The sequence below is a fragment of the Erythranthe guttata genome, chromosome 5 (assembly GCF_056151865.1).
Source record: "Erythranthe guttata isolate IM_541 chromosome 5, IM_541, whole genome shotgun sequence".
Lineage (NCBI taxonomy): Eukaryota > Viridiplantae > Streptophyta > Magnoliopsida > Lamiales > Phrymaceae > Erythranthe > Erythranthe guttata.
In genome coordinates, this window is record NC_142537.1 from 14,733,875 (window position 1) to 14,760,091 (window position 26,217).

Sequence of the window (26,217 nt, forward strand, 5' to 3'; positions counted from 1 at the left end):
GTAAACAACGTTTGTTGTATTATTTGAAGTATTTCCTTCTTTGTCAACTAAAAGTATATGCAAACATTTTCGACTGGTAACCCTCGAAAAAGCTACACACAGTTGTCTGTGAGAGAAAATATGCTTTTCAAGATATAGAGAAACATTTTGGAGAGATTGACCTTGGCTTTTATTTATTTTCATAACGAAGGAAAGAATAGTTGGAAACTGCCTTCTCTGAAAGTGAAACGGAATTCTACTGTCTGACGGTGTTAACGGCAATCTTGGAAATGAAGACCTTCTATCCGACATTAGAGCCTGTTATTTTTTGTTACAGAACGCGATTTTTCAACCGAGTAATGGTCAATCTTGTACCATTATACAACCCAATGGACTGGTCTATTTTCTTCAACAACATAACAGGAACACCTCTCTTCAGCTTTAATTCATGGTTTGACAAACCTGAATATGTAATAGTATTCAAAACTCTGGAGTATGAATATCATTATGTGAGTCGACACTCTCATTCGTCGTACATGGACTATCGAAACTAAGATAGACTATTTCATCTTCCGGAACCAAAGACAACATGTAATTGTTAATCTTCTCAACGATTTCATTTGTAGTTGCTAATATAGCTCGACGTTCTAAGTATTCAGAATCCATGATATTAGCGAGTAAATTTGGATAAGTTTCTTCAACAATAGACGCGAAATGGGTACCCAGTGATTTTATGAGCAAATGATGTGATGGTGATTGTTCAGCACCGAATGATGTGATGGTGGTTGTTCCAATGCTTATAATTTTGTACTGATGCGTAGTGATTCGAGTATTCCCACTGTTTTGACCAAGCATGAAGTTGCATAACATGTATGTTTTTCCTTCTTTTTTCAATAGAGCTTTGAACTTATTCATATGTTGTTTTTTTTATCGTGGCATCTATCTTGCTGCCCTGCCATAATTATATATATACATATATAAATGATCAACAATACACAAATATGTTGCAGAAGTAGTAATGATAAAAAATAAAAATCATATAAAGAATTAGTTTTGCATATGACCTTAGAGTCCATGAGCAGCATGTCGAGACTAACTATTTCATCTTTGTTTTCGTAATGCGGAGCAAACCACAACAACATTACTCTTACAATAACTCTCCAATCCATTGAACTCGAACTAAGATCAACAATGTTGCTTATATTAGGAGTCATTGTGCAACTTAACAGCAGTTTAAGAAGAAAAAAAATATGGAATATGGAGATTGAAAAACGAAATGAAGGTGTAACAATTATATATATATATATATATATATATATATATATATATATATATATATATATATATATATATATATATATATATATATATATATATATATATGGGCGAGTCCATCCCTTTGGGAGGGTGGACTCAAGCCCACCCTTAATTTTCACTTTTTACCCTATATTATATCTATATATTTATTAATCCACCCAGTTTTATTAATTAGTCAACTCAAAATTCAAATTAATGTAAAAAAAACCCCAATTATTATTAATTAGCCCACTCAAAATTCAAATTAAGGCAAAAAAACCCCAATTTTTTTTTATTTTCTTCGTTTTATTTTTCTATTTTCTGATTTTGTCAAAAGAAATCCTTAATTTTTTTTCGAGGGCACTGCCACTGTACCTCGAAAATTTAAGTCCACCCTGTAATACATTCTTGGTGATATGCCCAGTTGACCCAATCCAATGGGCCTACAAATTATTTACCTACTGGGCCACGAGCCCAATATCGAAGACTACTATCACCGAGGCCCAATCACCTTCAAGTAAGTTTTGGGCCCGACAATCTCAACTAAGCTATAAATAAAGGTTTGAACTCATTGCTTAAGGTACGTCCTATTAACTGAGCAATACTATTAATTGTATTCTCTGGACTATTTCCACTATCAGCACGTCTGACTTGAGCGTCGGAGGGGTTTCCACCGGATCAACCCCCGGCTTCGTTCACGTGTTCTATGATCGCAGGTACCTCAAAATCATCAAGTTGTCAAGCTACTGATCTGCTTTGCTCTCCTAGTTCGTTTTCTACACTACCCCATGTGATCTAAGTAATTAGCATCATCATTTTGGCGCCGTCTGTGGGAACGATGCAAACCAGATCACGTAGCCAACAAGATCCTCCTGAGGCGTCTGCTCGGAGAGAAAATGACACAGCTAACAACCTTCACCTCGTGGGGGTGCAACACGAGGACTTCTCAGGGGGTCACCCATCCTAGTACTACTCTCGCCCAAGCACGCTTAACTTCGGAGTTCTGATGGGATCCGGTGCATTAGTGCTGGTATGATCGCACACCTCCCACCTCCCACCTCGTGGAGGCTCTGGCTTGTCACATCCTCTTCCCCATACTCGGGATCCACTACGAGACCTTCCTCGGATGTCCCACTAGATCCTCAACAGGATTCACTTTTTCCCGCCCTTCGATCGGTTCAAACATCCGAGGAGGCCCTTCAACGCTAGTAAGGGTTATCGACTCCATAGGGGCTTACATCTGCCCCCAAAAATATTTCGTTCGCCAAGGGTTATTGACTCCCTGGGGTCTTACATCTGCCCCCAAAATATTTCGTTCGCCAAGGGTTATCGACTCCCTGAGGGCTAACATCTGACCCCAAAATATTTCGTTCGCCAAGGGTTAACGACTCCCTGGGGGCTTACATCTGCCCCCAAAATATTTCGTTCGCCAAGGGTTATAGACTCCCTGGGGGTTTACATCTGCCCCCAAAATACTTCGTTCGCCAAGGGTTTTCGACTCCTTGGGGGCTTACATCTGCCCCCAAAATATTTCGTTCGCCAAGGGTTATCGACTCCCTTGGGGCTTACATCTGCCCCCAAAATATTTTGTTCGCCAAGGGTTATCGACTCCCTGGGGGCTTACATCTGCCCCCAAAATATTTCGTTTGCCAAGGGTTATCGACTCCTTGGGGGTTTACAGTGCCCCCAAAACATTTCGTTCGCCAAGGGTTATCGACTCCCTGGGGCCTACCTTCGCCCTCCCTTTAACGGTTCAGATAACCGATGAGGACCTTCAGCGTTTGATTGCAGAAACTTCAACAAAATCAACTTCTACTTGCTCCTTCAACGGTTCAAATAACCGATGAGGACCTTCAGCATATGATCGCCGAAACTTCAACAATATCAACTTCTACTTGCTCCTCTAACGGTTCAGATAACCGATAAGGACCTTCAGCATACGACCGCGAAAGCTTCAACTCGTGTTGTCACTGAAGCAACGACACAACCGTGCGCATCCACCTCAGACCAAAGGTCTCGAGCGCCTCATCCTAAAGTGGGGGGCTATCCCATCCCAAGGTTAGCATCACCCTTATCTTTCAACCCCAAGTGGGTGCACATCTCATCTCAAGAGACGAGTATAATATCCCTACTCAAAAAATAGAACATCCCAAAGCGGTGAACATCAACCACCTAAAAAAAAAGAAGAGAAGAAGATGAAAAAATACAAGAAAAAAGAAGGAGATGAAAAAAGAGAAGAAGAAAGAAGAAAAAAAATGATGAAAAAACAGAAGAAGAAAAAAGAAGAAGATGAAAAAATAGAAGAAAAAAGAAGGAGATGAAAAAAGAGAAGAAGAAAGAAGAAGAAAAAAGAAGAAGATGAAAAAATAGAAGAAGAAAAAAAAAAAAAAAAAAAAGAGGAGGTGCGCGTGCACAGCACGCGAGCGTCAGCAGGAAAAAAAAAAAAAAAAAAAAAAAAACAGGGAAGAGGCGCGCGTGACCTACATGCGCTGACGCGCGCGCGCGTCAGTAGGAGAAAAAAAAAAGAAGAGGCGCACGTGCACAGCACGCGCGCGCGTCAAAAGAAAAAAAATTAAAAAAAAATAAATAAATAAAAAAAAATAATTAAAGCGCGCGCACGTGCGGGCGCTTTCCCAAGGCGCCCTTGGACCGCGCGCTCCCATCAAATTGCGCGCAATTTTGACTACCCTCTACCAAATTGTGCGTAGATTTTGACTCGCTTCACCAAATCGCACGAGAATTTCAACGCGCTTCACCAAATTGTACGAGCTCTCCAACGCACCTCGTCAATTCGCGAGCGCTCTCAAACAGATAAATAATAAAAAAAATTATTATTTCTCCGCACCACGCCAACAGTTATCGGTACACCACGACACCGATATACTCTCGACACGATCCGGTATCATTTTCGACTAGGCTCCCACATCGAATCGAGAGTGGGGGGCTTGCGAGACAAACCCACCGCGAGACAACTCCCACGAGGAGCAAACTCGCACGGTCATATAACCTGTTGCGAGGCAACTCCCACGAGGAGCCAACTCCCTCGGGTCTACGAAACCATTGCGAGATAACTCCCACAAGGAGACCACTCGCTATGTCCTACAACTCGCAGCGAGACAACTCCCACGATGAGCCAACTCCCTTGGGTCTACGAAACCATAGCGAGATAACTCCCACGAGGAGACCACTCGCTCCGTCCTATAACCCGTTGCGAGGTAACTCCCACGAGGAGCCAACTCCATCGGGTCTCATAACCACAGCGAGATAACTCGCACGAGGAGACCACTCGCTCTGTCCCACAATTCGCAGCGAGACAACAACCACGAGGAGCCAACTCGCCCGGTACTACAACCCGTAGCGAGACAACTCCCACGAGGAGCCAACCGGTACTACAACCGGCAGCAAGACAACTCCCACAAGGAGATAACTCGCTCAGTCATATAACTCGTTGCGAGGCAACTCCCACGAGGAGTCAACTCCCTCGGGTCTACAAACCCACAGCGAGATAAATCCTACGAGGAGACCACTCGCTCCATCCTACGACCCGCAGCGAGGAAACTCCCACGAGGAGCCAACCTCACTCGGTACTACGAACCCGCAACGAGACAACTCCCACAAGGAGTCAACTCGCTCGGTACTACAAATCCGTTGCAAGGCAACTCCCACGTGCAACCACCTCGCTTGATAATAAGACTCGCTGCGAAACAACTCCCACGAGGAGACAACTCGCTCAGAGCAACCTCAACTCGCACGCGCCTCAATTGCGCGTCAACCAATGCTCCTACAACTTCGCTGCAAGACAACTCTCTCGAAGAGACAACTCGCTCGCAATGCACTACATAATCGCAAGCTCAAGTTAGCACGATTACAACCCTAGAAACACTTAGAGATATTATGAGAATCTATATAGCCTGGCCAGCTTGATTACTCAAAATTTATCTACTTGTTTTCGATGGGTCCTTCATTAAAACGTGGCCACGGTCCAAACATACTTACGACCCACGAGGTCTAACAAGGGGCACGATCCCCATAAAAAGACTTTTGAGAGCCTAATCCCCTCCTCAAGTACATCACGCACAAGGCTATATGTAAACACATACAAGCAACGCGTCAAAACATTGACAATGTCGATAAATAACAACTCCCACGAGGAGAATACTAACTCTGTGCTACTACATTATCGCGAAACAACTCCCACGAGAAGATAACTCGATCAACTCTATTACCCCACGACGAGACAACTCCCACGAGGAGATTACTTGATCCGTGCTACCACATTATCGCGAGACAACTCCCACGAGGAGATAACTCGATCAACTATATTACACCGCGACGAGACAACTCCCACGAGGAGATAATTCGCTACTACATCGTCGCGGGACAACACCGACGACTCAAATAACTTACATAGCGACAACTTGGTCGCGCTACGCGCCAACGCGCATTCACGCCCCTCCGACACACGCTCCAACGCGTTTTCGCACACCATCGACCACTACAATTTTCACTCTTGACACGATCTGTCACTGTTGGATGCTAAATACCTAACACGCAAGTGCACGTAACGCAAACAAGTAGTAAAAGTGGACTCGTGAGAGTCGGATGTCGATCCCACAGGGAATACTCAAATTATCTAATCCTAAGTACCAAATTCTAACAACTATGATTTTTATCCAGCCTACGCAAGTTTGTCGAATTAAATCAATTAAACAATTAAAATAATTAATAAGGCAAAGAATCACGAGAAAATATCAATATAAAACGGATCTAGGATTTTATCTTCCCCCTATGCAAGAATTTCTCACCCAAAACCCCTCAATTATGAAATATATGTTTCATGATTATTAACCCGAGACACTAATTTACTCATAACCCGTTGTCGCGTGTATTATGAATCTATAATTCATAAACGATTCACTATATGTCTATGCAAACCAATTATAAATAAAGCATTAACTAACAAGTCTCGTAAATGGCTACCTAAGGTGATATTTGTATGTCTACGACACCACATGCAATTGACACACTCATCCGGTGAAAACTACTCGAAGGTTCTTCTACTTACCGTCTAATTATCAAAATAGCTCTGTCGAATCAATCCCAATAATCACAGATAAAGCACATAAATTGATCAAGTTCATGCACTAACAATCATAACAAGTAGAAGAAATAATCATAAAATCATAATTCCATAACCTCAAGAAAACGGGTTCACCATCCCTGATAAGTGTTCATTTTGCATGATTTTCACTTATCAATTCTTCGAGTTTTGGTCTCGTTTGTCCGAGTTTTCGGCTTTATTTGTATATATTATGTTGTTTTTGTTTTATTTATATTTTAGGTAAAGAGAAGCTATTTTTGCCGATTCGAAACGATTTTGGAAGCGAAGCCGAGAACCAAACCAAACACGTGCAAAAGTGCATTCTCGCAGATTGTGGCAGTGTTTGGTATTTCAAGCATAACTTTTGCATACGACCTCCGATTGGGCTGATTCAAGTGGATTTAGAAAGCTAACTTCAAGGGCTACAACTTTTGTGAAATGCACAATTGTCGAATTCGGGCTGAAAAAGGGTGAAAAAAGTGTTTGAAGTTGATGCAGAGGCCAGATCGCGATCCAGAATCACCGGATCGCGATCTGGTGGCAAATTCCAGTAGCAGCGAAAAGTTGGGGCAGATCGCGATCCGCACTTCCTGGATCGCGATCTGGGAAGGCGGTGGGCAGTTTTCGAGGTTGCCAGATCGCGATCCAAGAAGCCCAGATCGCGATCTGGGCACAGAAATCGAGACTAGATATTTTTCTTTGATTTTTCACTATAAATAGAAGGTCTCTTTTTCATTTTTCAATCTCGATAATATCTCGACTCTCTCTCGACTTCTTCTTCGGTTTTCTCTTCGGTTCTCGCCAGTTCTTCGCGGGAAGCTTCGACGAGGGTTTCGACTCGGGTTTTTCATAAGCTTTTCTTTACGTTTAGTTTATAATTTCTCGCGTTCTTCATTTTGATGCTATGTTTGTAATGAACTAAGCATTTTCTTTTAGGGAAATGAAACCTTGTATATATTGATTTTGATTTCCAGATCTGTGATATTTTTGTCGTTCTTTGATTCTGTTTATGTTTTCATGTATTAAATGCTTTCGATTGTTTGGCCAACAGTTGAATTGATTCTAAATGGGAATGAACTCGAGAGAGGATTTCTCGTTTGATTTTAGGAAAACATAGCTCGGGTTGTTGAAACGGAGACGTGATGCACCTCGGGTAGCCCTTAAGGACTTGACCTAAATGCTCTCTTAATATCAGGTTCTGAACGGAGACGTCGGACCTGTGGATAGACTCTAACTACACTGGAGACGGGGGTTAGGGTACTTTAGTGTCTGGGTTAGCGAACATAGAATTGACATTAGATTCGGATTTGTAGATCTTTATCGATAGTACACTGGTGGATTTTACCCTAGAAGCCATCACACGTCGGAATTCCTCGATTATACTGGCGGACCGTTGTTTTTATTTTTGTTTCCTTTTTGCTTCATTTCATCCCCCATTATTTCCTTCGTCTAGATAGAGTTTAGGATAGTATAATTACGGTACTTGGTAGATTTAGGAACTTAATTCCCTGTGGATCGATATCTGGAATTCACTATTCTACAAAACGCGATACTGTACACTTGCGGTTATTTATACGTAGGTTTTACGCGTATCAAGTTCTTGGCGCCGTTGCCGGGGAATTAGTTAATCTTGAATTTACTAATATCGTTACCAACTATCCTTACTTTACTTTAGACATTTTTTTTTCTTTTGATTTTTTTTATAGCAGATTTGTATACATCGATGGCCTCGATTTATGATCTCTCTCTTTGCAAGATTCAATCCAGAGCTGATTACATTCAACATGAGTTGGAGGATATTGAAAGACATCGAAGGTTGAACCCAGAAAATGGAATTGCACAAACAAATGAGCACTTCTGCTATCTACAAGAAGAACTCCACTTTTTGGCAAATATTTTCGAAAATTTTCAGAGATGTCACATTCATAAACCACATCCGACCATCCTTTATGAAGACAACAAGGTATTTACAGATTTTCGTATGAACGATGAGGTTGAGCACCTTGAGGGAATTATTCATCCCAGTTCTGTAGATACTTTTGTGTGTGATGAGAGTGGGATGAAGATGAGAGTGGGACTATATATGACTACATCTGACTGTATATGACTAAATATAATTGTATATTCACCTGACTCAAATCACCCATTTAAACATTTACATTATAAATCAACTCATAACCAACAAAATAAAAGTTACAGATTAGCTACCTTAGCCAAAAAGCTACAAATCGCCCAATCATTGCCCCAAAATCAAAACAAAAACACCAAAAATTCAAACTCAATGCCACTAATTGTTACGAAATAAAAAATATTTATGACAAAAATCATTTATAGCAAAAATAAACAACATAAGAATCAAACGAAATAAAAAATCAAATTAATCCAAAGAAAAATATTTTAATATTAATTATTCACAGATCTTAAAAAATAGTAGATCTAATTTTAAAAATAATAGTAGATCTAATAATGAGACAGCTAATTAATTAAATCAAAATGATAATAATGTGAGGATCTGATGTGAGGAGAATAATGAATAATACAGAAGAAGAAAGTGACCTGTGTTGATCTTTGTGGTTGGATTTGAGAGTGTATTTGCGGTAATTGGTATCAATATTTTTTTGTAGAGGAGCGGCGGCGGCGCTGCGAGGTAGGGGAGTGGCGACGGCGGCGTTGCGAGGTAGCGGATCGGCAACAACGGCGCAGCGAGGTGGGGGAGCAGCGGCGGCGGCACAACGAGGTGGGGGAGCAGCGGCGGCGGCGCAACGAGGGGAGGGAACAGCGGCGGCGACGGTGGACTGTGGGTAGAGCGAGAGTTATTTTTTTTTTGAAAAATAGGAAAGCATATTATTAAACGATATCTGCTAAAGCAGATGGGAGATCAAAGTTCTCCATAACCCCATTACATTGAATCTTAGCAAGATTATGAGCTAAACAATTGCCCGACCGTTTGATAAATTGAAAGGAGCATGAATCAAAAAAATTCTCTAGAGAGATGCATTCTTCCACGATCGCTCCATATGACGATCCCTCGCTGCCTTTGTTGTCCAATGCCTGTATAAGTTGGATGCAATCACCTTCAAGAACAATATCCCGCCAGCCCCTTCCCTTCGCCAAGTACATCGCTTTTAACGCTGCGACGGCTTCACCCTCCACCGGCCTCAATTTGCCAGGGATCTTCTCCACTTTCCACCCCAAACAATTCCCTGCACAATCCCGAGCCACAGCTGATGCGAAAAAGAAATTATTATCCGTTGGAAAGCCTGCATCAAAGTTGAGTTTCACCACACCGGCGGGAGGTGGCTTCCACACACTCGGATGCACATCTCGCAGTCCAGCACTAGGACAGAGTTGGGCATTATTGAAAGTACCAATATAATTCTTACACCAACTCAATATCTCGGACGGTTGAAGAGCTTGCTCGTCCGTAGCTTTCTTGTTTCGATTCTCCCATGCCTTCCATGCTATTATAACGGCCAAAGAGCATTCTTCCCCCGACAATAATTTCTTCAGATCCTCGAACCAGTTCCACATAGATATATATTCTTTATTGACCAACTTAGCGAAAGGATTGCAATTCCAAACCTCTTCCATTCCTCCGCATTTTAAAATGACATGGAGCGCAGTCTCTTCCTCTTCGTTGCAGCCTCTGCAAATGGGCGATTGGATAATCTTCCGTCGGAAGAGTGCAGCGTTAGTGGGCAGGATATTAGTCAATAGTCGCCATAGAAAAATACGGACTTTCGGTGGAATGCGCAGCTGCCAAATCTCCTTCCACGTTCGGCTGGAAGAACCGCTACTCGACACTTTATATGTGCTCCGGGGATTGCCACAAGGTAATGGGGAAGAGAGAATTGCATGATAGCATGATCGAACCGAAAATTTTCCATGGCTCGAAAAGTGCCATATCCACCGATCTGCCGCCGACGCACTGCCCACTGGGATGGCCAAAATTCGCGAGATATCAACAGGCCAAAATGTATTGTTAATTATTTCCATATTCCACGAGTTCGATCCCGCCTCCAGAATATCCGCCACCCGGTTAGGGAACGCCGAGTAAGCTGGCCGTCGGGTAAAAACTCTAAACTTGCCACCATCGTTGAGCCATGGATCTGCCCAGATCGATGTCTCGAGGCCGTTTCCAATTCTTCGACGGATACCCAATTGTAAGTACGGAATGACACTCCAAATGCTCCGCCACGTAGCCGACGGGCGCGATCCTAGTTCAGCCGATAATACTTGTCCATTGGGAAAATACCTAGCAGAAAGGATCTTAGAAAGTAACAGATCCGGGGAAGTCAAGAGGCGCCAAGCTTGCTTGACCAGCAAGGCAGTATTGAAGATTTGCAAATCTCTGAAGCCGAGACCACCTTGTTCCTTTGATTTACATAACTCTTTCCACGAAATCCACGCGACCCCCTTTCCAACACTACTACCCCACCAAAATCGCCTAATTGCCGTTTCAATTTCTTGGACGAGACCCTTTGGCAACACGAAGCAGCTCATGATGTAGGATGGAATGGCTTGTAATACGGCTTTGATAAGTACTTCTTTGCCCGCCTTAGAAAGTTGTTTTTCCCCCCATCCCTTAATCTTGGACCACACTTGATCACGTAAAAATGAAAAAATCTCTTTTTTGGTTTTGCCCATATTGGTCGGCATCCCTAAATACCGCTCATGTTGATCGACCACTTGAAATCCGAGAATGTGATGAACGTCATTCCTCCTATCTTGATTAGTGGATGGACTGAACATCATCGTTGACTTTTCGTAATTGATTTCTTGGCCCGAAACCCTAGCGTAAGTGGATAAAATTTCCTTCAACTTTGTGGCATAGTCTTCGGTTGCCTCTCCAAAAATCAAGGTATCGTCGGCGAAACACAAGTTAGATATGACTGGAGCTGTTGGGGCCACCCGTACTCCTTGAACCTCTCCCCTTTCCGTTGCTCTCGCGATCAATGCAACGAGAGCTTCTGCACAGCAAATGAACAAATACGGTGATATGGGGTCCCCTTGTCGAAGACCTCTCGACGGAGTCACAAATCCAAATTGAGAACCATTAAATAAAAAAGAGAATGACACAGTGGAAACACAAAGCATAACCAGAGTAACAAAATCAACAGGAATGCCAAAGCGAAGAAGAATCTTTCTCAGAAAAACCCATTCAATCCGATCGTACGCCTTACTAATATCCAGTTTAAGAGCCATATAATTAGTTTTAGCTCTAGATTGGAGTTTAATAAAATGATTGATCTCAAAAGCAACAAGAACATTATCAGTGATAAGTCTTTTAGGAACAAATGCAGATTGACAAGGAGAGATCAAATCATTAAGCACTAATTTAAGTCGGTTAGCAACTACTTTGGACCCAATTTTATAGATGACATTGCAGAGACTAATAGGCCTATACTCGGTGATTTTTTCAGGATTTTTTATCTTTGGAATTAAGACAATATAAGTGAAGTTCATAGCGGACGGGAGCTTGTGGCTATTAAGAAATTCTAAAATACATGATGAAACGCTAGAGCCAAGAATATGCCAGTATTTAGTGTAAAAAAAGACAGGTAGTCCATCAGGGCCAGGAGATTTAAGAGGAGCCATTTGAGAAATGGCTCGAGTTACCTCGGGAACCGTGAACGGCATAGAAAGAAGATGACTCGCTGCGCCGGATACTCTCGTCTCAATATTCTCAAGAACCTCATCTATCTCTTCTTCATTTGGATTGGTTGATTTGAAAATCTGACCAAAATACTCTGTGACGATCTGCTCAATATCAACCTCATTCTCCTTCCAGCAGCCTGCAGAATCCCTTATCTTTGAGACCCGATTGGTCTTATTTCTGATAGTAGCTTTTGAGTGAAAAAACTTGGTATTCCTAGAGCGAGAGTTAGAGAGAGATGAAGAGAGAGAGAGAGAGAGAGAGAAAGGGAGAAAGAGAGAGAGGGGGATAAATGTCGGCTGATAGATGTGGGAGTGGGAGTGGGAGAAAAGGCTAGGGAGTTAGGGTTTGAATGAAATTAAAAGGGTAAAATAGGTATTTTAATTTATCTAGGGGGATCTATCAAATTAAGATTAGAATTCGGGTTTTTGACTAGGAAAGAAAAATCAATAGGACTTATCCATATATATTTTCAAAACTAGGGGGTTATCCCTCATTTCCCCATAAAATTATTGGACCCCGACAGTTAGCTGTATCATTTATTTATTATAATTAACTTTCTTTGATTTTTATTATTTAATTTATTTATCATGTAGTTTTTCATTTTATTCAACCCATGAAATATGGAAGCTTATTTTCTATATATTCATCGTGTATCCAATTTTGTACGTATTGGAGGGATTTTTTTTTTTTTCTTTTTCATTGAGAAAACCGTATGAAAAACTGTTAGGACATGAATTGTCGAAAATACCTCTAGGTTTAGGTCTAGGTTGTAGGTCAAAATATCTTCTTTTTATATATAAAATATTTTTAACTTAATTAGTGTTTCATTTCAATTTGAGGATTTCTTTTAGATTTTACAAATTTTCAGTTTTCTTGTTTTTTTTCTCATTTTTATTTAGAAACGAAATAGAAAAGGTTTGAAAAGAGTTAAAAATGACCGAAAAAAGTGAAAAAAAAAAGGGTCCGAAAAGAGTGAAAAAATTGATTGAAATTTGTGAAAACTAAGGATAGAAAGTTTTCGGGATATTTTCGTCAAAAAAAAAAAAACCAGTTAAATGGTTTGACTAACGGAATTAGAAAAAAGGCTAACGGCAGAGGGTATAAATGATACATTTCCCATAGTACAGGGGTGCAAAATTAATCCTACCCTTACAACTTTAGCCTTTCGTTTTTCGTTGAGAAATTTAAAGATCATAGATTTGCAAGTGTTTTTTGAAATGTGTTTTACAAAATATTTTGAAAATAAAAGTAATACTTCCTTTGTTCCTTTTTGACGTAATACTTCCTTTGTTCCTTTTTAACTATCGTTTAAGCATTAAAGATCTCACTAAACGTGCGTTGATTTTATGAAAGTATATGCTTTTAGACTAAAATATCCTTGTCATCTAATTAATAAGAAAGATAAATGAGTTAAGAAAAATAGTATTGGAGAGAGTTAGTAAGAGCATAAATTGGATATGAAGTATTTAATGCAACATTATAAATCTAAATTGACAGATAATATTGAGAGAAAAAAATTCTAAACAATGGTAATTATGGAACATAATTTGTTTGTAATTTGGGAGTGGGAGTTTTATCATGGCAACGAAGTCATGTTTGAATGTATTGAAAGCTTAATACTTTTGAGATGATTAAATTTCTTTTGAAATAAAGTAATAGTTTTTTTTTTTTTTTTGTATTTTCATGGAGACATTCTTTAGTATACTACTTAAATAATGTTTCGGTTTCAATTTAGTTTTGGTTGAGCAAATGTGGTGTACATACATAATATGGAATAATAACATTTTTAGTCCTTTTGTAATACCAAAAAATTGATTCCAGTCCCCATATTTTCTAAATTAAATTCTAGTTCTCAAACAAGCCATTATTTTGCAATTTCGGCTGTCTTCGGATTTGTGTGTTAATTTTGACGGAAAAACCACATTAAGAGCACAGAGTATGCTGAAATAACATCTTCAACTCCTTTCGTATCTCAACTTTTTGTTTAACCTCAATTTCACTTTATTCATAGAATTTCTTACGAAAAAAAATATATAAAATCCCTATAAATTATCCATGTTGGAATCCTCTTTTCTCTCCATGCTCGTATTGCATAGGTACCAAAAGAAATAGAATTATTTATATTTGTTTGTATATTAGAAGAAACAATTATTATTCTAGCTGTCATGCATGGTTTTGGATGAATAGAAGAAAAATATATATATATATATATATATATATATATATATATATATATATATATATATATATATATATATATATATATATATATATATATATATATATATATATATATATATATATATATATATATATATATATATATATATATATATATATATATATTATGAGATAGTTGTTTGGGGAATAAAATAATATTTATTTGTAACTGACTAGTTATTTATACCGAATGAATATTTCTAGATTTTTATTTAGTTTTGGCAGAAGAAACTCGCACTCGGTCTATAAGATTCTATATCTGGTGCATAAAAGCACCGGGTGATTCTGCACCATAAATCTATACAATAATAATGTTGTTGTTATAATAATATTATTGTCACTCACAATAATATTAGTTTTTTTGACTTTTTATTATGCTTACCTTTGTTGAACGATCAACATATTAATATTACTCTATTACACAATACTAATGAGTTTTGTTGTGTTAATATTACTGTGCTAGAGATTAATATAGCAATATTACTGTGTTAAACTGTAGTATAGTTAATTTTACTGACTTTTAACAGTAATGTAGTTAATATTACTGTTAATCACAACAATATTGTTGTTTAAACGGGGGCAAAAAGATGTTCAAAAAGAAAAAAAAAATCGAAAAAGTCAACGCCGGAAACCGGTAGCGGAAAAATCAGGAAGAGAAAAAAAAACTCAACGCCGAAAACGGGCGAAAAAATCAGGAAGAAGAAAGAAAAAAGAAAAAAAATAATAAAAGTCGACCGCGGAGACCGGCAGTCAACGGCGGTGACGGACGAAATTGTCTGATGCAGAACTGGCGGAGCCGGAATTGTGTGGGGTCAAGTTTTTCCGAACCGAAATGACGAGGGGAGTTAAACTCACAGCTAGCCCGTGACGTGCGATGGATTTTGGCGAGGTGGCGGAGCTGGAATTGTGTGGGGTCAAGTTTTTCCAAATCAGAACGACGAGGGAAGTTAAACTCACAGGTACGCTGTGACGTGCGATGGATTTTGGCGAGGTGGCGGAGCCGGAATTGTGTGGGGTCAAGTTTTTCCGAACCGGAACGACGAGGGGAGTTAAACTCACAGGTACGCCGTGACGTGCGATGGATTTTGGCGAGGTGGCGGAGCCGGAATTGTGTGGGGTCAAGTTTCCCCGGATCGGAACGACGAGGGGAGTTAAACTCACAGGTACACCGTGATGTGCGATGAATTTTGGCGAGGTGACAGGGCCGGAATTGTGTGGGGTCAAGTTTTTCAGAACCGGAACGACTAGGGAAGTTAAACTCATAGGTACGCCGTGACGTGCGATGGATTTTGGCGAGGTGGCGGAGCCGGAATTGTGTGGAAATCAAGTTTTACCGAACCGGAACGACGAGGGGAGTTAAACTCACAGCGCTGTGACGTGCTATGGATTTTGGTGAGGTGGCGGAGCCGAAATTGTGTGGGGTCAAGTTTTTCCGAACCAGAACGAAGAGGGGAGTTAAACTCACAGGTACTCCATGACGTGCGATGGATTTTTGCGAGGTGGCGGAGCCGAATTTGTGTGGGGTCAAGTTTTTCCGAATCGGAATGACGAGGGGAGTTAAACGTTTCGAGGTCGTTTAGGCCATCAAAACGACGTTTTTGCTATTTTAGGAAAATTTTAAATAATTCATAGTTAATTCTAGAAAATTCGGATTTGAATTCCGCAAGTTGGGATATTTCCAATTTTCGGTATTCTACTAGATTTAGGGATTATTTCGTTTTTTTGCTTTTTTTGGTAATTTTCTCGTTTTCCTAGTTTGATTAGATTTTTTTTTGTTTTCTTTAGTATAAATAGTTGCTTTAGGGTTTATTTTTCAACATCTTTAATTAGTAATAAAATTTCTGTGTTTTTTCTCAATTATCTGATGAATTCCAGAGTTATCGTGTTCTATAGGATTAATTTGTAGAAATTAATTTTTACCGTGCTTCCGTTCTGCGTCATTGTTGATAAAAATGTCTTACGAAAAAAACATATAAAATCCCTATAAATTATCCATGTTGGAATCCTCTTTCCTCTCCGTGCTCGTATTGTATAGGCACCAAAAGAAATATAATCTATATATAATATAAAAAGAGAATCTATGCCCTCAATGATTGACATGTGGCAAATGATGATGTCATTTGTCAAAATTGCTTAGTTGGAGTTCAATTGATGAGGTGGATTCTTCAATTGATTAGGTGGCATTTTTATTTATGGATTTTTTTAAGTTTTTTCCTATTTTACATTTACACAATCATTAAATAATTACCACATGTATATATATTATTTCCAAAGTTAATATTTTATAAATTCGAAATAAAAAAATTTTATTTATATTTTCAGTATTTCAAAATATATTTATTGAAAAAATATCCTGAAACTTAATTTTTTTACGAATATTCAAATAATTTTCAGAAAAAATAATTTTTTTAATATTAAAATAAAGGAATACGGTTTTTTTTTTTTTTTTTTTAATTTTCAATAGTTTGGAATATTCGAATATCCATTCAATAAAAAAAAATTGGAATATCTGTATAAAATGAAAATATTAATAAATTAAAGTATATTTCATAATTTTTCATTTGAATCTATAAATTTAATATATATATATAAAATAATATATATATATATATATATATATATATATATATATATATATATATATATATTCAAATTTTTTTTAATTAATCAAATAAAATATATAATAAAATTTATATTTTATTAATATATGCAAATATCGTTATACATGGAAATAATATATATATATATATATATTCGAATTTATTATTTTTTAATTAATCAAATAAAATATATAATAAAATTTATATTTTATTAATATATGCAAAGTATCTTTCTACATGGAAATAATATATATATATATATATATATATATATATATATATATATATATATATATATATATATATATATATATATATATATATATATATATATATATATATATATATATATAATCGAATTTAGTATTTTTTTAATTAATCAAATGAAATATAATAAAATTAATATTTTATTAATATATGCAAATATCATTATACATGGAAATAATATATATATATATATATATATATATATATATATATATATATATATATATATATATATATATATATATATATATATATATATATATATATATATATATAAAAGTTACAAAATCGATTAAATTTAAATTTCATGATTTCAATTTTAATAAATGTTGATTTGTTTGACTTTATTAAGGAATTTAGGACTAAATAATCGGTCCATGATATTAGGAGTAAATAACATCAATATCTTAATTCCATAATTTGGTTTAGCTCATTAATACATAAAATATATGTTTTCCTTAAAAAAAATTATTTACTTATTTAGAATGTAAAAGTTAAGTATAAATACCTTCAACCCCAACTCATTCATTTCATTCTTTTTCCATACATTTTGTTATCAATATTATTAGTAAATACCTTCAACCCCAATGGGTGAGTTTGAATTATTTAAAATAATTGATGTATTACATGTTTGTCCATAATAATTATATTTTTGTATTAGTGTCACATATAAAATAATTTCCTATTTTAACAAAATATAAAAAAATCTTCTCATCTTAAACCCTATAAATACTCCATTGTTTTCATTCATTTTTTACAACCCTTTCCATATTACATTGTTTTCGTTTCTTATTCCGTCGTTCCTTATTTCGGTTGAATCTTTAGTTGTTCTTCATAATTTCTTACATATCGAATTTCGTTTTTATTATGTTTTTCTTCATTTTATTTCTTCGTTCATATTATTTTTTACGTTTTATACATTTATTTTTTGGTTTCTTTCATTTTTCATTATGGCGTACTAATTTTTTTTTAATGTATTGTCGTTTTTTAATTTTTAATATCCATTTCTTTTTGCATTGATAATAACGAACTATTATTTTATTTTATGTTTTTCTTTTTTGTTCTTCATGTACTATTTATTTCATTATTTTTAAATGTTAATCTTGCTTTTAATCTTTGTTGTTCTTATTTTGTTTCATATCTTCTTTTTTTTTCTTTTTTTTTTGCAGAACCTCACCAGTATTATTTGTATAATATGCAAAAAGATTTTTGTATAATATGCAAAAAGATTTTTCAAGAACTGGACAAGATGGTGAACGCTATATCCTACCAATCTATTGTTTTAAATTAATAATGTGACATACAAAATGTTGCTATAAACGTGTTTGTTTTTTGATTGTGTAATTTATTATGTAAATTTAGTTTATTTTTTTTATTTGAATAATCGTAAACAATATATTAATTTTCCGGTTATGTACATTTTGTAATTTGAAAATAAATTATATGATAATTCAAATGAATAAATGCGTTATTCAATTTTGTTCCATTTGATCTAATTCTAGTTTCCTATATGACATTGATTTTCAAACGACTAAAAGTTTTAACTAAATACAATTACGTGATATGAAATACAACTTTCTTTTTATTGAATAATTTATTTTACACTTAAAATTTTCTATAATTCATTATATTTTTTATTAAATCTTTAATTTTAACACTTCAACATAAAAATATTTTTCAGCGTACAATGAATGTATAAATGGAAAAAAAAATTAAATAAAATTGTAATGTAATAATTACTTAAATATACTATCATTAATTTGAATATATTATGCATTGTAAATATTTTTCAACTTAAAATCGTAATTTAATTATAACTTCAATATATTTAAATATAATATTATTTGAATATATTATTTGTGTATTAATATTTTACATTAATATATTTTTTACACGAAGATTTTTGTTATTTTAATATTTTAATTTATTTATTTTTATTCACATGTTTAATATGAAGTGTTTTTTCTATAATTATTTTACTACATTTCAAGAAAGAAGAATCCTATGTGCATTATGTATCTTTATATGGATCACTAGAGGAAAAACTTCCTTAGTTCGGAGTGGATGATATATTGTATTTGCATATCACATTATTTATTTTGGTAATAATAATTTTATTTCATATGCAATAATATTTGAGAATATATATATATATATATATATATATATATATATATATATATATATATATATATATATATAATATAAAAAGAGGATCTATGCCCTCAAAAAATATTATATCTATATATAATATATATCTATATATAAGATATTCGATTCACATGAACTGATCCCGTGCATCGCCCTGCGACGTTGTATAACACGCATAAATATGATTTGTGTATATTATACATGAGATGATTGTAAGTTTGGTTTCGATGAAAAAAAAAATTGAGATTAATGAACTTGATTTAGCATGTAATAGATTATTTAGCGTTTACATATTTTTGTAAAAATATTAATTTTTGTGTCCATTAGTAATGCTTATTTTTATCTATTTTTATCTATTTTGTTCATATGTACATATATTATTATTAATTTGTACGTTCATATTAGTTTCTATAATTTTATTTCAATAAATTTGGATCATATTTATTTGTTTATTTTTATTGTTATTGTAAATAGAACTGTATTTATCATCTATATATAGTATAAAAGGAGGATCTATGACATCTATGAAAGAAATGTGACAAATGTCTATGTCATATCTCCAAATTGCTTAGTTGAAGTTCAATTGATGAAGTGTATTCCTCAATTGATTAGTTGACATTTTGTTTTTAGTTACATATTTAATATTTCTACACTCATTTAATGATTTACCACATGTGTGTGTCTATATATATTATTTTAAAATTTTATATTCTTTAAATCTCTATTATCTTATTTATTATTTATTTTTTCGAAAAATGTAATATTTAGATTTTTTTAGTATTATTTTTATTTAAATTTTTAATTAAATAGTTATGTTAATAATTTTGTAATTTAAATATCCAATCGAATAATTTATGAAATTTTAGTGTATTTGGAATGATTTGAAAAAAAATATTCATTTCGTTTTAATTATTTTAAAATTTTTGCAATATCTGTATAAAATTTGAATATTTGTATTTTTTTTTTAATTTAATTATACTTGATTATTTATCGTCTTAAATTAGTACATACAATTAAAACTACAATATTATTTTAATATGTTTTAATATTCAGATTATATATATATAGATGATACCCACATATTTTCTGGATACCCATTATATATTGATAGTTGTATTTCCAGATTTTTGTTTCATAATTTGTTATTTACTTCATATTATATGTGTTAATCTTCTTTTTTCTTTTCCTTTAGAAATTTCCTTTTGCTATTTAATTTATGTTTAAGTATATCAATCGTAAACTTATTTTTATTGTTTATCATATACTCAGAATAATAATTAAGAAACAAAGAAATTAATAATGGATATTAATTGATATGATTCTATATAAAGTTTGAATGAAAACTATATTTTTGACAAGTAGTAGTACCTACATTTGACACATGTTTTATGTATCTTCTTCTTATTTGTTTCAAATAATAATAATTTTATTCAACTAATAGTAAACAAATAATCACTAATTTCATTAAGCAAAAATTACTAAATTTAAACATTTAATTTATAATTATGTCAACATTACTTACGTATGAGTGTTAGTATAAGTATCAGTATCAATATCAATATCGGTATCAATATCAGTTTCAGTGTCAGTATCAGTATCACTATTAGTATTAGTATTATTATTAATATTAGTATTAATATTAGTATTAGTATTAGTATTAGTACTAATATTAGTATCCATATCAATATCAATATTAGTATTAATATTATAACAGTATCAATTATCACTATGAGTATGAGTATGAGTATGAGTACGAGTATGAGTATGGGTATGAGTATAAGTATGTGTATAAATATCAGTATCAGTATCCGTATAAGTATCAGTATCAATATAATATCAGTATCAATAATACTAATAGTATCAATATCAGTATCAATATTAGTATTAGTATCAATATTAGTATTAGTATTAGTATTACTATTACTATTAGTATTAGTATTAGTATTAGTATTAGTATTAATATTAGTATTAGTATTATTATTAGTATTAGTATTAGTATTAGTATTAGTATTAGTATTAGTATTAGTATTAGTATTAGTATTAGTATTAGTATTAGTTTTAATATTAGTATTAAGATTAATATCAATATCACTATATCAATATTAGTATTAGTAATAGTATTAGTATTAATATCAATATTAGTATTAGTATTAGTATTAGTATTAGTATTAGTATTAGTATTAGTATTAGTATTAGTATTAGTATTAGTATTAGTATTAGTATTATTATTAGTATTAGTATTAGTATTAGTATTAGTATTAGTATTAGTATTAGTATTAATATTGATATTGATATTAGTATTAGTGTTCGTGTTGGTATTGGCATATTAGTTTGAACATTAAATATTCGTATTAGAATTGGCATATTATTACTAATAGTAGTGTTGATATTAATATTAGTATTAGACTATTAGTATTAATCATTGTATTAATATTAGGATTAGTATTAATATTAGTATTATTAGTATTAGTATTAATATTAGTATTAGTATTAGTATTAGTATTAATATTAGTATTAGTATTAGTATTAGTATTTAATATTAGTATTAGTATTAATTAGTAAAAGTATTATTATTATTATTAGTATTAGTATTAGTATTAGTATTAGTATTAGTATCAGTATCAATATTAGTATATGTATCATTATCAGTATTAGTATCATTATCAATAACAAACGAGTATGAGGGTTGGTTAATAGTAGTGTTGATATTAATATTAGTATTGGGCTATTAGTATTAATCATCGTATTAATATTGGTATCAGCATTAATATTTTTATTATTAGTGTTGGTTTTAGTATTAATATTAATATTGGTATTAGTATTATCAAATTGGTTTTAGTACATTAGTATTAGTAGTTGTTGTTTGTGTAATATTAGTGTCAATATTAGGGTGGCATCGGCAATTGTACGCCGCAATGTCCAGAGTTAAAAGTAGATTTGAGATAAATATATTTATCAACTCAAAATCGGGCGATATAACTAACTTTACGAGCAATGTTGTGTGCACAAAAGATTTTCAGCGAATATGAAGGTAAATCACAAACAAATGTATATTTTGATTTAATAAAACATTTTGTTTTGGTATTATTTACATGTATGTCAACTGGTCAAAGTTTTCGTTCGTTTTATTTTAACCAAAATAATTTTTAAAAAACAATTGATCCCGTGCATCGGGTGAATTACTAGTTAATTATATTTGTTTGTATATTAGAAGAAACAATTATTATTCTAGCTGTCAAGTGTCATGCATGGTTGGATGTATAGGATAAAAATATATATATTATGAGATAGTTGTTTAGGGAATAAAGTAATATTTATTTGTAACTGACTAGTTATTTATACCGAGTGAATATTTCTAGATTTTTATTTAGTTTTGGAAGATCAAATTGACGCTCGGTCTATAAGATACTACATCTGGTGTAGAAAAGCATCGGGTGATCCTGCACCATAAATTTATACAAATAGTTATACATTCAATACACACATACATGAGTGTGTATGTGTGTATGTGTATGTGTTATTATGTGTAGATTAATGGTGTATTTCAACAAGTATAACATCTTTAGGACTCGATGTTGTATCGAATGTATCGAATGCTACACCCAGTGAAAAACACGGAATAATCCTGCACATGACATGGTCTTGGTCTTCACTTCAATCTCTTTCTTTCCTCTTTCCTATTTACACTATCAATGTCTTTTTCTTTTCATTTTTTCTCCTTTTGTTTTTTTCTTCTTTTTACTATTTCCTTGAAAATTCAAATAGTCTATCACTTGTGACATTTCCATTTAATTTAATTTTGAAATTGACCCATTCTACAATTTTCTAGCTAGCTAGTTCAATCAAGAACCAATAAATTTGACATCTAGACAAAATAGTCCCAGTCAATTTGGCCCCCTTGGCCCCCTTACTCTATTATTTAATTAAAGTGAGAAGACTATACCGCGTGGACCATGAATTATACTTATATATATGCTTATTTCATTCTCTTTTTCTCTCACAAAACAATCATTTCATTAATCCTCAATCATGGGTTACTACACGTTCTTTCTCACACTAACGTGTGTACTATGTTTCAATACAATTTTTGTAAGATCAAAAGATAGCAATTTACAAACATATATTGTACATGTTGAGTTGCCTTCATTCCCAACTCTAACCACTAGTAGTCTTCTTACACAAGACTTGCAAGCCTATTACCAAACATTTCTAGCGTCTACTTTATCCGCCTCGTCGTGGACCGATGAGCCGAGTATAATCTACTCCTACCATAACGTTTTCCATGGATTTTCGGCCCGATTATCGCCCGAGCAAGTTAAAGCCATGGAGAAAAAGCCCGGTTTCATCTCGGCCCGGCCTCAAAAGACACTCTCCCTCCACACAACCCATTCACCCAACTTCTTGGGCTTGAATCAAAACACGGGTTTTTGGAGGGATTCGAATTACGGCAGAGGGGTAATCATCGGAGTATTGGACTCCGGTGTGAACCCTAACCACCCGTCGTTCAACGACGATGGGATGCCCCCGCCCCCTGCTAGGTGGAGGGGGCGGTGCGAGTTCAACTCCACCGTTGCGCGGTGCAATAACAAGCTCATCGGTGCCAGATTCTTCACGATAGGCAACGGGACCCCGTCCGACGAGAACGGGCACGGGACCCACACCGCTAGCACCGCAGCCGGGAATTTCGTGCCGGGCGCCAACGTGTTTGGTAATGCGAACGGAACTGCGGCTGGGGTCGCGCCTCTCGCTCATGTAGCTACTTATAAGGTTTGCAATACTGGCTGCGAGGAGAGCGATATAGTGGCTGCGATGGATGCTGCAATCGACGACGGCGTCGATATCATTTCTCTCTCACTCGGTGGGCCCGCTCAAGATTTTTTTGCTGAGAACATTGCGGTGGGGGCTTTTAGTGCAATCGAAAGAGGTATATTTGTGAGCGCCTCAGCCGGAAACAATGGCCCATTTTATGGTAGTATCCAAAATGGTGCTCCGTGGATTCTCACCGTCGGGGCTAGCTCGGTTGATCGGAAAATCCGGGCGACCGCAGTCCTCGGTAACAACGAAGAGTTGGACGGAGAATCGACATATCAGCCTTCCAATTTTCCGACGACTCTCTTGCCTCTTTTTTACAGCCCGAACGACTCGTTTTGCTCGCCCGCGTCTTTGACAAGCCTCGATCTTCAGGGGATGATCGTGTTGTGCGATAATGGAGGAGGGATCGGACGAATCGCGAAAGGCCGGGCCGTTAGAGCCGCCGGTGGTACCGCCATGATAATCGTCAACCAACAACGCCAAGGCTTCACCACAAACTCTGATTCCCACGTTGTCCCGGCCACACATCTCAGCTATGCGGACGGGTTGAGAGTCAAGGCCTATCTAAACTCAACGGCGTCGCCGACGGCCACAATTTCGTTCAAAGGGACCGTAATCGGCGACGACCGCGCCCCGCAGGTCGCGGCGTTTTCCGCGCGGGGCCCGAATCCGCCGAGCCCCGGCATCTTAAAGCCCGACATTATCGGGCCGGGCCACAACATTCTTGCCGCGTGGCACGTCTCGGTCGAAAACAACACCGGCACGAATTCCAACTTCAACATCATATCCGGAACCTCAATGTCGTGCCCCCATCTCAGTGGAGTCGCGGCACTTCTGAAGAGCGTGCACCCTGATTGGTCGCCGGCTGCAATAAAGTCCGCCATCATGACAACCGCCGACCTAGTCAATCTAGCCGGCAATCCGATCGAGGATCAATCTCAAAGCCGAGCCGATGTTTTCGCCATTGGCTCCGGTCACGTGAACATACTCAAGGCAACCGATCCAGGGCTCGTTTACGACATGGGCCCGCAGGATTACGTACCGTATCTTTGCGGATTGAACTACACGGACCAACAGGTGGCGGTAATCGTGAACCGTGTCGTTAGGTGCGCGGAGATTTCGAGCATACCCGAAGCAGAGTTGAACTATCCTTCGTTTTCGGTTGTTATCGGAAACACTTCAACGACGTATAACCGCACGGTTACCAACGTCGGCGAGGCGAACTCGGTCTACACCGTTCGAGCCGCGTTACCGCTCGTCGACGTCAGGGTGGAGCCCACAACTCTCCAATTTTCAGCGATCAACCAGACGTTGACTTACCAAACGACTTATACTAGATCATCTGGCAATACAACAATAGTTAATGTGTATGTACAAGGATTTCTGACGTGGACTTCTGCTAGGCACACAGTTAGAAGTCCTATTGTCGGTTTTGTGGAGTGAGGCAATGTGAATCATAGGAATGGAAATTAATTAATGTTCAATAAAATATAATTGTTTGAGTAGTAATTAACTACTACTACTACTACGCGTTGCGTTTAATAAAAAAAATGTGGAAGAAAATAAAAGTATGCGAATGAAGTAAGCCGGCAATTATTCTTTGACTGTTTCCAACATGGGGGTGGCTTAATAATTTTAATTTATTTTTTTTCCTTCTCGGCCGTCACAAAAAACGTCACTATCTTCAACTATCATTTCACATTAATGATATTGATCTTTAATTGGATTGGTCGCCGATCTAGCTGGGAGCCCGTTGAATAAGTTTATTTAAAATATTTTATAAGATTTAAAAATTATTTTCTAAGATATTTGGATATGTAGCTTTTAAGTTATTTTTAATTTTTATAAGTTGTTTAGGTGCTTGGAAATATAAGGTCAGTTTATCTGAAGCAAATCATCTATTGTTGAGCAAGAGCGCATTCTTATGTGCTACAATACTTAGTCGAATTAGTAGGTCTTCGGCTTTCGGGTTTCGGTCACATCAATTGCGGCGTCCCTTTTACCCTACTGCACTACAGTCAAAATTTCCCAAACACTATTACGTAAAATTGTTGGTTCGATTGTTCGATTTATCTTCTTTATAACTATACCATAATATATAAACACGTTTTCCATCAATTCGAAGGGATAAC

The 26,217-nt window shown here is 35.5% G+C and overlaps 1 protein-coding gene and 1 non-coding gene across 2 annotated transcripts; one reads left to right on the forward strand and one right to left on the reverse strand.

Annotated features, from left to right (window-relative positions):
* Positions 1–2,200: 2,200 nt before the first annotated feature.
* On the reverse strand, positions 2,201–2,319 carry LOC148770716 (5S ribosomal RNA). The gene has a single exon (XR_016031460.1). It is a non-coding gene; the product is annotated as a 5S ribosomal RNA (ribosomal RNA).
* A 20,928-nt stretch (positions 2,320–23,247) lies between these two features.
* Positions 23,248–25,585, forward strand: LOC105974855 (subtilisin-like protease). Its single transcript, XM_013000014.2, has one exon. The coding sequence runs from the start codon at positions 23,303–23,305 to the stop codon at positions 25,526–25,528; it is 2,226 nt and encodes a 741-aa protein (XP_012855468.2). The 5' UTR covers positions 23,248–23,302; the 3' UTR covers positions 25,529–25,585.
* The last annotated feature ends 632 nt before the right edge of the window (positions 25,586–26,217 follow it).